At 35.8% G+C, this 14933-nt stretch overlaps 1 protein-coding gene across 7 annotated transcripts; it reads left to right on the forward strand.

Annotated features, from left to right (window-relative positions):
- Positions 1-10417: 10417 nt before the first annotated feature.
- LOC103931839 lies at positions 10418-14232 on the forward strand. 7 transcript variants are annotated; one of them, XM_048589015.1, is made up of 6 exons: positions 10445-10589; positions 12065-12148; positions 12435-12521; positions 12607-12715; positions 12990-13341; positions 13429-14232. In XM_048589015.1, coding segments are annotated over exons 4-6 (972 nt in total). In that variant the 5' UTR covers positions 10445-10589; positions 12065-12148; positions 12435-12521; positions 12607-12713; the 3' UTR covers positions 14047-14232. The 7 variants fall into 7 exon arrangements, with proteins under 7 accessions (XP_048444966.1, XP_048444972.1, XP_048444971.1 ...); XM_048589014.1 differs by having other exon boundaries at positions 12467-12521; XM_048589013.1 differs by having other exon boundaries at positions 12065-12521.
- The last annotated feature ends 701 nt before the right edge of the window (positions 14233-14933 follow it).

A 14933-nucleotide genomic window follows, 5' to 3' on the forward strand; every position in this document is an offset into this window, starting at 1 on the left:
TTTAAGACATGGTTTAGTTTCAACCGATTCATCATGAAAAGCTTCGAGTTTCAACATGAATGGTGCGTTTAGGAAACTTCATCGGGAGAGAGGACATGGCATAGCAAGAAAGAGAGAGATGGAGAAATGCTTGAAGAATTATGTGTATTATTCAAGATCTTGTGCCTTTATTTATAGTAAACAAGAAGGATTCCTTACCTTGCAAGTAATATAATCCTGAAAGGAAAAGATCTTCTAGTAGCTTATTTACAAAACCACACGTGGTTAAATTTATGTTTAAACATAATGATTTTTTTCATAATCGAGCACCAATTACATCCCTAATATTATATTCGAAACTACTATATTCAATTTTCCATCAATTCAAGTCACGTTATGTCATGCCCCAAACCCGAGGTCAGCGAAAAAATATGACCCCGCACACAATGCACGAGTAAAAATAAAAATAAAAATAAAAAATCAAACTTCTCTTCTATAAATAACTCCAGAATCCTTACGAGTACAAAAATAAATAAAAAATCTTAAATCTCTCGTCTAGCACAATCTCAACTCGTCTATCTTTCTTTAAACTTGTAGGAACCTGCAAGGTCTAAAATGTATAGGGTGAGCGAAAACGCAACTTAGCAGGGCCATAAGTCTTATCAAGGATTATTTTCATGGCTAAACCAAGTTTCATGCTCACATAAATCAACTATAACATGTTATCAAACATATATTATTTATCATGAATATAGCTTAACTTCAACTACCAGCCCGTTAATTTATATAATAAAACACGTGGACCTGCATATCCCACACCATGCATTTTACCATTGCAGTAGTGGTCCGAATGCTCTATTACATAAAGCAACCCTCGTAACTCAATCAATCCAAATTTCTCATTTTGTTAGTCATCTTGTTCTTCTCTCGATCACCAGAATCCCCACTACTTCATACCATTCCTATAATTTCACTTTTGCCACCCTTGTTGTCCTTACGAGAGTTGAACTCAACCACGCAAACTAATATTTCCATTTCCATATCCCAATCTCGAATAACCAATAAAATCCTTCCACTCCAATATGCTATGACATATGCAATTAATCAGCATTATCACATTATCCACATATCAACAATAAAAGTAATATGAATCATATTCCAATATACATAATTATATCAATTATAGAGATAGATCAAATATAACACATATTTCACATAGCTTAAACAAGACAAATACTCGAATGGTGATAAGTTTTCCAAGAAACCCCTACCTTAATTTCAAAGTTAAAACGAAGATCCATGTCTATGACATCCCAGCCCGGGCCCCCACCACATCCCGGGCTCGATTCCACCATAACACGATATTGTCTGCTTTGGGCCCCTACCACGCCCTCACGGTTTTGTTTCTGGGAACTCACATGAGAACTTCCCAGTGGGTTACCCATCCTGGGATTGCTCCTGCGCGAACTCACTTAACTTCGGAGTTCCTACGGAACCCAAAGCCAGTGAGCTCCCAAAAGGCCTCGTGCTAGGTAAAGATGGGAATATACATATAAGGCTTACATGATTCACTCTCTTGGGCGATGTGGGATCTTACAACGTCACTACCGTAATAGCTAAACTCCACATACTTGAGCAAGCTCCTTGATCATTCTTAACACCATATATTTCTTCCACTCTTATCTTTTCTAATCTCTCTATATATATATAAACAATATACACACACACTAACACGTTGCATATAATTGTCATTATACAAAGTCTCAACAACATATTTATACATTTCTTTTGAATTCTCTAACACTGAAACATGTAGAATACATTTTGCATCAATATAACTACTCTCAAAATTCTTCTAACCAATATATAAATACCCAAATCCTCATATTGAAGCACTAATTCTCCTTCATAATTATGATTATGTATATAACAATAATTTTGCAAGTGATTCTCTAAAATCGTGAACCAACACTGAGTTCAAACCTAACTCCTAGAGCTCATATTAGCTATAGAATAATTCATAACTCAATTGCAAAATTACAAATCCAAAGAGATCATAATTCTTTGTAGGGGTGGAAAAAAAATACCAAATATTCCAAATCGAACTGAAACCAAATCGAAAATCCCAAAAATTTTGGTACCCAATACCCCACCGATCCTGAAATTTCAATATGGAAATCGGTCTCACATTTTCATTTGTTCGGTAATCCCAAACCTAACCGAAATAAAAAAAAATATATTATTTAATTTTAAATATATATTTGGAATTGTAACAACCATCGGATTTGGTTGAGATTTAATCTCAATCGTTGAATACAAATCAAACCCTCATAACTCAATCACTTTCTTTCTCCGTCTCTCGACTCAACCTCACCTCAGACCTCACCTCACCACCCTCCTCGCCGATTTCTCTCTCCGTCTTCGAATCCGGCCACACCCACATTACATAAGTGACTCACCTCTTTCTCGACTGGCCTATCACCTTTCTGATCTCTCTTTTTCTCTCTTTCTCTCTTTCTCTCTCGACTTCTCATCCCTCATTGTGGATGAGCCTTCCTTCATGACACAGAGGCAAAGCCACGGCCACCGGCGCCGCTCACCTCTCTAATCTTTCTCTCTCTCGACTTCTTCATCCAGATTCCAGTGCTCTGTGCACCAATTCTCCCCTAAATCAGGTAAATTTTGGAATTAATTTAGGGTTTGAAATTTAATTTAGGGTTCGAATTCTAGATTAGGGTTTGTGAAATTTAGCCCTTGGAAGATATTGATATGGAGGTTGATGATTTATGGTTTATACAGTTAGCTTTTACCCAGCAGAGTAAAGAAAGAGATCGTTGAAACTTGAACTTGATGTTAAAGATTTGGTATGTCACAAATCATCTCTCAAACTTAACTTTTTTTTGTCCATTATTTGATTTAGCTTCTTGTTTGGTTATGGGAAATTAAGATTTGATGTTAATGCTGAGTATATATTCGGATGTGGAGGAGGATATTTCAGATTGTGCATATGATGTATGTTAGATAATTACATTGAAAAATAAAGAAGAATTCTTGCATTTTTGTTGCTAATGTGGTTGAATTAGCATTGAAAAGAATTGTGCTTGGGTGAATTGGAGCCGTAGATTTTGTTATTTTGCGTAATAGTTGTGCTGAGTTTGTGTTGCCAAGTTCTTGTTTTGAGGGTCATGAAGTAGAAGATATGTAATGGGGGTTGAGCGGTCTAAGGGTGGAAAAAAAAATACCGAAAATACCAACCTGAACCGAAAAAATCCCGAAACCGAACCAAAAAAATACTAAACTGAAAATCCCGAAAATTTTGACCGAACCTATCCCGAACTTTCGATACGGGAATCGGTCTTACATTTCCATTTTTTCGATAATCCCGAACCGAACCAAAATAAAAAAAAATATATATATATATTATTTAATTTTAAATATATATTTGGAATTGTAACATCCATCGGATTTGGTTGATATTTAATCTCAACCGTTGAATACAAATGAAAGTTTAACCCTCAGAGAACTCAGTCACTCTCTCTCCGTCTCTCAAGCCTCGACTCGAACTCACCTCACCTTAGAGCTCAGATAACCTCTCCGTCACCACCTTCCTTGCCGATGTCTCCCTCTGTCTTCGAATCCAGCCACACCCACATCACACAAGTGACTCACCTCTCTGATCTCTCTCTCAAATCTGGTAAATTTTGGAATTAATTTAGGGTTTGAAATTTAGTTTAGGGTTCGAATTCTAGATTAGGGTTTGTGAAATTTAGCACTTGGAGTTGGAACTGATATGAAATTTAGTCCCTTTTGTCTAAATTTCAACACTTTCTCAAATTTCAAGAACTGGGGTTTGGGATTTCAGCTAAGTTTTGATTTTCCAATGCAGATTTTATGCACTTACTTCATGGTGCTTCCGCTGCGCGATGAGGGTGCAATTTCCTTAGGTCTGTTGAGCATGCCAACCCTGTTTGTGGGGTCATTGGCCCTCACCTCCATTGTCGCATCAGTTGCAACTCTATTTTCACTCTGCCCAACATTTCCAAAGGCAAGGTATATGTGGGTATTTTCACCATTTCTTCGATATGGGGAGCTTTGAAATTGTTGTTTTTTGTGGTAAAAATTGTTTATTTTCATGTGGGGTGTCCCTGTAACTTGTTATTTTTGGTTGAAAACAAAAGGGTATATTTGGTTCCTGCCAGATTTCGATATGTTGTGTTTCTGCCTTTTTTTTTTTTTTTTTTTATACAGGGAGTTCAAAATGATTGTTTTTGTGGTTGAAATTGATTCTTTTGATATGGGATGTTTCTGTATGGCGAGATTGGTTTTTCTCTCTACCTATGCCTAACAAGAAACAAGTAGATGATTGGTTTTTCTCTCTACCTATGCCTAACAAGAAACAAGTAGATGTCTTATCCTTACTTCCCTTGTAACGTTTATCTGAGGGAGGGGGGTTCTTGTTAAGTTTCTACAGTCAAGGTAGTAATTTTTAGTTTGATGGTGTCATAGTTATTAGTTTGTATGTTTAGGAGCATATAATATATAACTCCATTTGCTTTAATACATGGATAGGCATTATGCAATTTTTGGTGGAAGTGTTAGCATCAATATTGGTAAAGAATTATGCAGTATGTTAGGATTGTGCCTATATCTCGGACACAAGATTAGTTTTAAGATGTAACATTTCAGGTACTACCGTGCAATCTCTTTTCATGAAGGCCACTGCTTGAAACGTTTGGGAAACATTCCCTTGGATGAATACAATGTTTCAGTTATATGATGCATGTGTTGTCCTAAAATAAGCTCTCCGAGCTCTTGGGATTTCTGTGAGTCATGTCAATGAGATGTTCATGCTCTTGAGCAAGCTGTATCCTAGTATAAGCTGTATCCTTGGGATTTCTATGTATGAAGCTAAAGGCTAAAAGCCCAATATGTATGAAGTTATGCAATTGATATTGATTGCACAAATTAGGTTGGGCTATAAACCTAAATTATAATATAAAAAGATAAATTTTAGCCTAATAGCCCAAAAGTCCAAAACTATTTCGGGATTCCCAATTTGTCCAGAAATCCCGAAACTATTTAGGGATTATCGAAAATTTGGTTTGGAATTGGTCTTGACATTGGGATTCCCGAAAACATCGGTTTGGGAATCAGGACAAGGGTTTCGGTTCGGTATCCCATATTGAACCAGCCCTAAAGCGATCTATTGTAGTCCAGTTGATGTTGCATTATGCTTAAATAATGATGTACACAACTCCAATGTTTTGATTCTTGGAAGTTGAAACTTTTGTTGAAACTTCTGATGTTTTATGGTATCTTTATTGAAAATTTTAGTGCTAGTAGGTAATTGAAAACCTGTATACGTTGTATGTTTGATAATATGTTCTTGGATATATTATTTTCTCTCCCTTCCTTCTTGTTTGCATAATCGCAACTTGATCTCTGGCTTCTGAGTCTTCATTAATTATTATGTGGGTATAGAAATTCATATGTTTCGGTGAATTTTATAGTGTTCAGTTACATAGTGACTAGGTTGGATAAGTTATCCTTCATTTGTTGCATAAACCGAGAATTGAAATATTGGCTTGATCTTGGTTGTGCCAAGATAGTTTATAATACCACTGAATTTAAAGGAATTCAGGTTTGATGTTGCTTTGGGTTGATGCTTTTGTTATTAGAAACTAGAAAGACATGTTACCTGACAAAAGTGACGTCACCATCTATTACCTCATTCTTTGAATGCAGGCAAAGCTTGTTGAAAAGGTATCTCTTTTGCGTTGCTTTGAGAAGGTTTAGGGAGTTGCAATAGATTTTGAATGTCCTTTTCTTCCCTGATCTGTTCTAATTATGCGTATTTGAAAGTTTGTTGTACTGTGGTTAAGCAATGTCAAGTTGTCGTCACATAGAATTGCCTGTCATGCTTGTCCAATTCATATTTGAAATTTTGATTCTCTTTTTTGTTCAATGGTAGAAGAAGTAGTGAGAGAATGGAAGGTCCTCCTCAAAAGAAGGAGTGAGAGAATTCTTAAGCATTTGAAGAAATGCCCGGGTTCTAGTCTCTTTGAGAGTGGATCCGAATCAACCAACATTGACACAAGCAAGATAAGAGGTGCAATTGTCACTCACACTTTCAATAAAAAGACTTGATAGGAGATGTGTGAGATGGATTATAATAGTGGAGATACCTTTTAGGGTGGTCGATCAAGAGGACTTTCAAGCTTTTATTCGTGACTTGAATCCAAAGTACAAGCTTCCTAATAGGTATAAGGTGGCGGTAGTGGTTTTGGAGTTGTTTTTCGAAGAGAAGGCAAAAATAAAAAGTGTGCTTGAGGGGTTGAGAGTGAGTATCACAACTGATACTTGGACCTCGATTCAAAAGATAAACTACATGGTTATCACGGCCCATTTTTTGGACACTAATTGGGCATTGCATAAAAGGATCCTAAACTTTGTCCCAGTTACTTTCACAAAGGTGATGATATTAGAACATGTCTAGAGGGTTGCTTGAATGATTAGGGCATAGACAAGGTGTTTAGCATTACCGTTGACAATGTTAGTGCAAATGACACCACTATTGCATACATGAAAAGAAGACTTAAGTCAAATGGTACTCTTTTACTCGACAGGGCTCACTTGCACATGCTTGTCAAATCCTTAATTTGATAGTTAAGGGTGGAATGGCGGAGCTTAGTTGTGGGATTGATGCTATAAGAAATTGTGTGAAGTTGATATACTCATTCCCGGCAAGGTTGGAGTCTTTTAGGGAATATTGTGTCTTGTTGAGACTTAATAGGATGTCAAGTATCCCTTTTGATGTTTTCACAAGGTGGAATGCCACCTATGAAATGCTTAATAGTGCTTTCAAGTTTAAAGAAGTGTTCTCTAAGATGGCCTTTGAGTGTGACTCTTTTATTGCTTACTTTAAAGAGGAGGTCTCGAAAGAGGATGGGGTGACAACAAAGGCCAAGCGGGTGGGTCCTCCGGAGGTGGATAATTAGGAGAGGTTAGTGAGTTTTGCTCACTTTCTAAAAATGTTTTATGATTCCATCTTGGCATTGAGTGCAACCCTTACTCCAACGTCACACTTAATACTTAGCACGGTGATTGCTTTGCAAGTGGAGATAGAAGAACAAATTTTAAACACCTCTAATGCTACTTTGCAAAGTGTGGTTACCTCAATGAAGCTCAAGTTTGACAAATATTGCAGTGACATTAAAAAGGTGAACCCTATTATCTTTGTAGCCCAAGCACTTGATCCAAGGTACACATTTAAAATGTTGGAGACAAATTTGGAAGAGCTTGGCTATGGATGGGACAAAATAAGGGAGGAGAAAGTAAGGGTTAAAAGCTATGCAACTGAGTTGTATAATGCATATAAGGAAGGGTGTGGTAGTAGTACTAGTACTAGTACTAGTAGTAGTGATACTTTAAATGTGGAGCAAATATCAAGTGTTGTACTAGATGATGGGGGGAGGGGTGTGGTAAATATTGATGTTGCTAAAAGGATAACAAGGAAGATCCAACAAAAAAGAGCGGTGGCACAACAAAATAAGATAGCCAATGAAGTGGATATGTACTTTAATGATCCACATCAAAACTTAACATATGAGGGTTTCAATATTTTGGATTGGTGGAAAGGAAATAGGGGTACATATCCAACTCTTAGTAAAGTTGCTAAGGATGTATTGGCCCTTCCTAGTAGCACCGTTGCTAGTGAGAATGCCTTTAGTCCTTTTAGAGCTTCCTTAACACCTAAAACGGTTGAGGCTTTGGTGTGTTCTAGTGATTGGCTTCGAGGAAATGAATTTTGTTTCTACAAGGAGCTTACACTTGACGAATTCAATTTCTACAAGGAACTTGAACACTTTAAAAAAAGTAAGTAAATAATTTAATTTTTATTTTCTTGGTATTTATTATCTATTTCTATAATTCAATCTAAATTATTTGTGGTTTATTATTTTAGGCACGGCTAGTTTGGGAGGTGAGAAGCATACAACACAAGGAAATGAAATGTCACATCCACCTCCTCGACCACCTCAACTTTGAAGTTCAACAACGTCAAAATCAATCACTACCTCCACGAGCACCCATTTTAAGGGGAAGGGCTCAATCATCAACATCAAGGGGAAGAGTACCAACAAGAAGGGAGCAACCAACATCATCAACAAGATCAAGGGGCCGAAGAGGCCAACAATCTTCATAAACTTTAAGCTTTTGTTTTTGCTTTTGGTTTGTGACTTAATTTATTTTGAAAATTTGGCTTGTAACTAATTTTTTTGTTTTTGGGTTTGTTACTTAATTTATTTTGAAACTTTGGCTTGTAACTATTTTTTTTGCTTTTGGGTTTGTTACTTATTTATTTTGAAACTTTGGCTTGTAACTAATTTTGCTTTTGGATTTGTTACTTAATTTATTTTTGTTGCATTCATGTGTAGTAGAATATATTTGAAGAACAATTCATAATTTCTTATTTCAATTAGGCTATAAATCTATGATTGCACATATTGGTATGTATGAAGTTAAAGGCTCAAAATAGATTGTATTGGTGGCTCAAAATAGATTGTAGTGGGCTGATAATTTCAATATAAAAGGCTGAATTTTAGCCTAACAATCCAATATGTCAAGTTTCAGCCCAATAGACCAAAAGCCCAAAATTAAAATTTAATCCCAATTTGTCCCAAAAGGGAAGTGTTATTAGCACTTTAAAAATCTCATTTTACACTTCTCACAAAGTGTATTTTTCTTTCTAAATATAGAAAGTTTGGAGTGTAGAATGAAAATTTTGGACTGCCAATAACAATTCCCGTCCCGAAATCCGAAAACTATTTCGGGATTCCTGAAATTTGGGATTCCCTAAAATTTGGTTTGGGATCAGTCTTGAAATTGGGATTCCGGAAAATTTCAGAGGAATTGGGGTATGGTTTCCAGTTCGGTATCTTATATCGAACCAACCTTGATTCTTTGTATCATTTTAGGAATAAATCTGGCAATTTGTTCACAGGTTACTCACTGCATATATAATCCATCAACAAATTGTGACTTCTAGCTTCATATCTATCCCACAAGTAATTCATAGACCTATTCAAGCCTAAATTTCCTTTGTACATACTTGCTCTTACATCAAAATATATGAGTAACAAAATCTAAGTGTTCGTAGCATCTTAATCTCTAATATACTCATTCCAACATTGCACGTAACTAGCTTATTATAAAATCCTTTTGCATAAAATCCTTCTTATTTGTCCACTACTCAGGATCAAAACAACACCAGAAATTACAAAACTCTATGTCGCATCAAATTCTCGTCTCATTCAATTCTTAACTCTAAGATCAGTTCTAATCCCTCAACTAACTTAAAAATTTTCTCAAGAAATTCATTTTCTAGAATTTACTTGAAAAACTTCCTGTTTCCTTCACATTTAAAAGTCAAATGAGTTGAGTACATACTGACTTCTCCAATTTTTTTTTCATTACAGTGACCAAACCTAAAAAAACATAAAAAATGATAGATGTCCTATCTATCTTTGAATGGCAAAAACATTACAACTACGTACTCAGTTTATTTCTTACTTCTTACCACAATCCTCTTACTTAAGTCCACCTTTCAAGTCCTCTCGTCCTTTAGTTACTCCTAAACCCATTTCACCTGAGAAATTCATCTTAAAGTTATATGCATGCATTGCTTAACTTTCATCCTTTTCGTTTTTGGATCAAACTTAATTTCCTTTCTCAAAAGATCCACATATGAATTCAATTGTCAAGATCATGTGCAAAAATTGACTTCACATTTAAGCCTATTTGCACACTCTACATATCACTATAGGCCAACCAAAACCCTTACTTCCAAACCCATCGCATAGATTCTTCTAAATTCAAACTTATTTGGCTCATGCTAATCTTCTCCCACAGTTTTTATCCAAGGGTGTCTAATACCTATGCTATGATACCATCCTGTCACGCCTCAAACCCTGGTTCAAGGCGTGACGCATTACTGGCATGTGATACACATTGGAAGGTAAATTGGTAGTTTTTCCATAAAGTATTAGTGTATGAAGTTAACTTTGGAGGGTAAATTGGTAGTTTTTCATAAGAAATAGTGTAAGTTAACTTTGGAGGTAAATTAGACGTTAGATTCGCAACCTATACGAAATGTTAAGGGCTTATAGGTGAGAAGATGATAGGATTACACTCTAAAAAGTGACTTAAGTTGACGAAAAATTGGATAAAATAGCTTTGAATATAATATTAGAGATGAAAATAGCAATTTTTAATGAGTTTAGGGACTTATTTTACCAAAAAAATAATTCAAAAACGTAATTTTCACTGAAATGATAGTTCAGAGATTAAATCGACACTTCAACCTTTAACACATGACACGGATACTATTCCCACGGAAAATACGCCCAACGAAACCAACCCAATACGCCCAACAAAGGGCTCTTCTTCTAGTTCGATGTCTACATATGCGGTTTCGATATTCGAAAGGAACATTCCCGAGTCCACAACACTGAAGAAAATCCTCCACTGCGCGATTGGCGACACCAATCAAAATCGAGCGCCAACGACCCGAATCTTCTTCTTCTTCTTCTTCTTCTTCTTCTTCCCAAAATGTAAGTAATCCAGAGAACCCACCAATTCGAACTTACATTTTGAGTTCTTTTTTTTTTGTTGGGTTTTCTTTTCTTTTTCCAGTACAACTGTAGTTTATAATTTAATTTTTTTTAATATATTGTTATGGAATTTCGTAGTATAGTTGATATAGCTGAATCTGTGGGTAAAATTTTGTGAAGGCCAATGGAGATTGGTTGCAAGATTCCAAAAAAATTGAACCCTTGGTATTGAATGAATGAAGTTTGTTCTGCTCTGTGATCAACAAACACACACACACACACACACACACACACATACATATATATATGTATATATTTGTCTGTTAATTTAATTAGGAATTTAGGATTCAACCTTGTTTTTTATACCCTTTTTGTGTTTGATGGGGTTCCTAAATTTTTTTATGAGAAGAGAATTAGATGATGTGAATATTTTACCATGGAATGAATAACCGCAAACTGGTTAGTTTAGTGTTTTTATGTTTTTGTTCTGAAGCTGCCAGAATCAAATCTGCTTCCATGTTAAGCACGACATATAAGAATTATATGAGCAGGGACGGGGCTAGAAATTTTATTTACTGAGGCCAACTTCTGAAAACAAAATGAACTTATTATCCAAAAAAAAAAAAATGTTATAAATGATCGAATAATGATGTGTCACAATGTTATTGTTACAAAGATTTAGATTTGGGTGGATGATATTTGTTAGAGAGGTAAAGCGGGAGCTAAAAGGAAGAGAATTTGTATAGGATAGAAATCTCTTTCCTTGCCGGTTCTAGCATCTGTTAGCGTTGATCCAGCGGCAAGGGCAGAGCCTAATTGTTAATCTCATTGATCATATTCTTATACAACGATAAGTATCTTGGGTCACTACAGCCATAGAACTATGCAATTAACTAGGTGAGAGTAGGATGAGGATGAAATATTGGTTTATTGAGTTTAGAGAATGAAGGTTTATGTGGAACTAATGTATTCTTCACGATAATCATGAATACAAAGGTTTTTCTGTTTCTTTTTCTTACAAGTTGAGTGGGGGCAGCTGCCCCATCAGGGCAATTGCTAACTCCATCTATGGTTATGATGGATTAGGAGCTAGTTTGTTTCCGCTTTCCAGTTTACTTATTTCTTTGGCAATATATGATGGTCGAAATTATGATAGACAGATAGAGGTATCAACATATGAGCATAGATGTTAGCCTACAAGATTTGTTTTTCTTTCCATATTTTTTTTCTTTTTGGTGTGTTTTCGGTAGTTTTTACAAAAGAATATGGTTTTATTATAATGAAGAAAACAATATTTGTTTAGACCATGAGCAGACAGCTGACTGGAGGCATCTATCTTTGTGTATGCGATGTTTTTTTTACGCTGAGAAGTTTTCCTGATAAGTTAGTATAATGCACCTTCATACGTAAATAGAGCAAGATTCTTGGTAGTTTGTTTATCGTAAAGGGCTTAATATTCTCAATTGTTATGGCAGGTACTTATATGTAAATGAAATGCGTGCTGAGAATCTCAACCAAAACATTATGCTGTTGGTTTAATTATCAACTATCGTATTGTGGTCTGAATTCTTTCTTATAAAATTCAGCTGGTATTTTATCCATATTGAGATCTGTATGTGTATCATTCGTTTTTTAGCTCTCTCTCTCCGTCCATTTGTACTCTGTGTATCAAAAAATTTTGGTCTTTGTTTTCTTTTGTTCTGATTTATTTGCTAATTTTGGATAACTAAGTTTCTCATTTGCTAATCCAAAAGTCTTTTTTTGTCAAATCCTTTCAGTAAATTAGCATATCAAATTCATGGGAATTTAGGAATTAATGTACACTTGTTGATCTTTTTTCAAAAGCATATTCACTGAGTACACGTCCTGCGTAACAGACTTAGGTGGATATCAAAATTTATGTTTTGGAATGAGCTTCCTGCTAAAAGAAAGGTAATTTCTTGTACCAGCTTTGGACACATGCCTTTATCTTCTTCTGTCTTTGTATTTATATTTATTTTTCCTGAGTTGTGTCCAGATATGACATGAACTACGAAGGGAAGTAAGGATATCCAGCAATCCATTAGCGGTTGAAGAGCTAATTGATCGTATATCTTGGATTGTTAGTGTTTTTGTTTCGGAAACATGTGAGACTTTATGCATCATGTATATCTGTGCAATGTATATCCCTTATATCTTTATTGTAAAAAATATTAGTTCACTTACAATTTAACTCTATTCATCTTTGTCGTGTCATTACCGTTCATCTTACCGTTCTAAGTCACAGTCATTACCGTTCTAAGTCATTCCTTTTTTTAATTATTTTAAATTACGCAATTATCATTTTTACGCTATGCAATTATTGTTATGCTGTGTTTGTAGTTGTGTCACATGTTTTTTTTTATGTTGTTATTTTATTAGGATGACTTCTAATTCAGCTATAAGAAAACGAGGAAGGGGTCAAAACAAACGTTTCTGGACAACCAAAGAAGATTCTGCATTAGTTGAATCATTGCAAGAATTATATCGCAACACCAAGTGGCGAGCTGATAATGGTTTCAAAAATGGATACTTAACCCATATAGAGGCAATGCTGGAAGCTAAACTGCCGGGTTGTGGAATACAAGCGTCTCCTCACATTGAATCACGAGTTAAGACATTGAAGAAAAAGTATTGTGCCTTAACCGAGATGTTATCTCAAGGTGGATTTAGTTGGGATGATAAACAAATGATGTTGGTTTGCAATAGAAGTGTATATGATGAATGGGTGAAGGTAAGTCTGCAGATATCCTTATTCATTTTTTCTTATATTTTCCCGTCGACTATGGATTATAGTTTCTGTAATATTCTGTAATTGTAGAAAAGAAGGGATGCAAGTGGACTGTATAGCAAGCCATTTCCATTCTACCATGTTTTGCGGGAGATATATGAAAAAGGTCGTCATACTGGTACAAATGTTGGCAATGATGATGATGATGAAGAGGACATTAGGCAAGAGGATGCAAACATTGATCAAACTCATGGCGGGGACGATGATTTGGGTGAAAATGTGATTCTGAATGCGGATACGAATATAGAATCAGAGTCTGAAGGGATGGAACAGTTTGATGTATCATTTAGTACCCAACAACGAAGGCCTGCACAAAGTACCCCAAGTGTTTCAGATCCCGGTCGCAGGGTGAAAGCAAAGGTAATGGAGGAGGTGACAAAGAATTTTGGGAGTATGGCAGCTTCGGTACAAGCGATGACGTCTAAGATTGATGCTCTGATTAAAGTTCTTTCAACTGATAAACAAGTGGCTGAATTGCAAGCTAAACTTGACGGTGAGTTGAGCAAAATTGAAGGCCTTACCGGATTGCAAGTCTTTAGAGCGATAAATATACTGGCCACTAATCATGACCTGCTGAGAGTGTTCTTTACCATGTCCGAGGAAAGGAAAAAGGTATACATTACGCATCTGTTAGAGCATGGCTTATGAAGGATAATTATGCAGTCGCGTTTAATCTTCTAGTCAATTGTAATCATATATTTGGTATAAAACGGTATGACTGAAACATTATTGGCGCTGCTTATTAGTGACGATTGTGACAGTAATCTTTGTCATAATTGATCTAAATTTTGAAATCGAAAGAGCTTAGATGCCAAAGTGCTTTTGGAGAAGTAATTTGCAGGCTAAAACCGCAAAAGGCGTAACACTTTCTAACCCTTCGTTTCCATAGGAGTCAAAGCACCATAAGTCATTGCCCGACTCTAATGGAAAACGAATAACCATGACCAAGTAATGGATTATCTTTTGGTGGGGCCCATATCGAATCGGGTACTTGTTAGGGTTTTCTTGTTAGAGAAGTCTTGGTTCGAGTATGATGCTAACTCAAGTTGTTGGGTGTTCGGGAAGAAAATTTTAGAATTCAAAAGAGTACAAATAACATTAAGAATTCTAGTTTGTTGAGGGTGTGATTTAGTTTTATAGTTTGTTTGTAGTTTATTTTCATGAACGTTAAGATCTTGGGCTAGTTGGAGAATGATTATATAGGAAATACCGATGTCTATAAGCGTTTTTGTTGGACTTGCGTCACAAGTTCAACAAAATTTTTGTTAACTATTATTTTGAAGTGCTTCATGATGATTAGGTTGTTAACTCGGAGTTCTTGTACGCCCCTAAAATAATACAGGCCTAGAGAATGTCCAGCAAAAGCCCAAAGAAGATTCAGAGAAGAAGAAGACAACAAAGGCATTTGGCTAAAAAGTTGGCCTAATAGAACTAAGGGAAGCAACTCTGAGCACTATAGACGATCGCTCCACTGTCTGGTTTGACTATCGACAAGGAGGTCAATCACCTTCTCATAAAGTACTTTCCGACCACTT

Source organism: the organism of the source record quoted next, unplaced genomic scaffold (assembly GCF_019419815.1).
Source record: "Pyrus x bretschneideri cultivar Hongxiangsu unplaced genomic scaffold, Pyrus_bretschneideri_v1 Contig3, whole genome shotgun sequence".
Lineage (NCBI taxonomy): Eukaryota > Viridiplantae > Streptophyta > Magnoliopsida > Rosales > Rosaceae > Pyrus > Pyrus x bretschneideri.

Excerpts from the sequence above, each read along its gene's own strand:
- LOC103931839 (XM_048589009.1), top strand. The coding sequence starts at position 10,433 with ATGTCTACATATGCGGTTTCGATATTCGAAAGGAACATTCCCGAGTCC. Across the intron at positions 10,590-12,466 it reads CTTCTTCTTCTTCCCAAAAT|ACTTAGGTGGATATCAAAAT; the intron begins GTAAGTAATCCA and ends CCTGCGTAACAG. Across the intron at positions 12,522-12,989 it reads AGCTTCCTGCTAAAAGAAAG|GATGACTTCTAATTCAGCTA; the intron begins GTAATTTCTTGT and ends TTATTTTATTAG.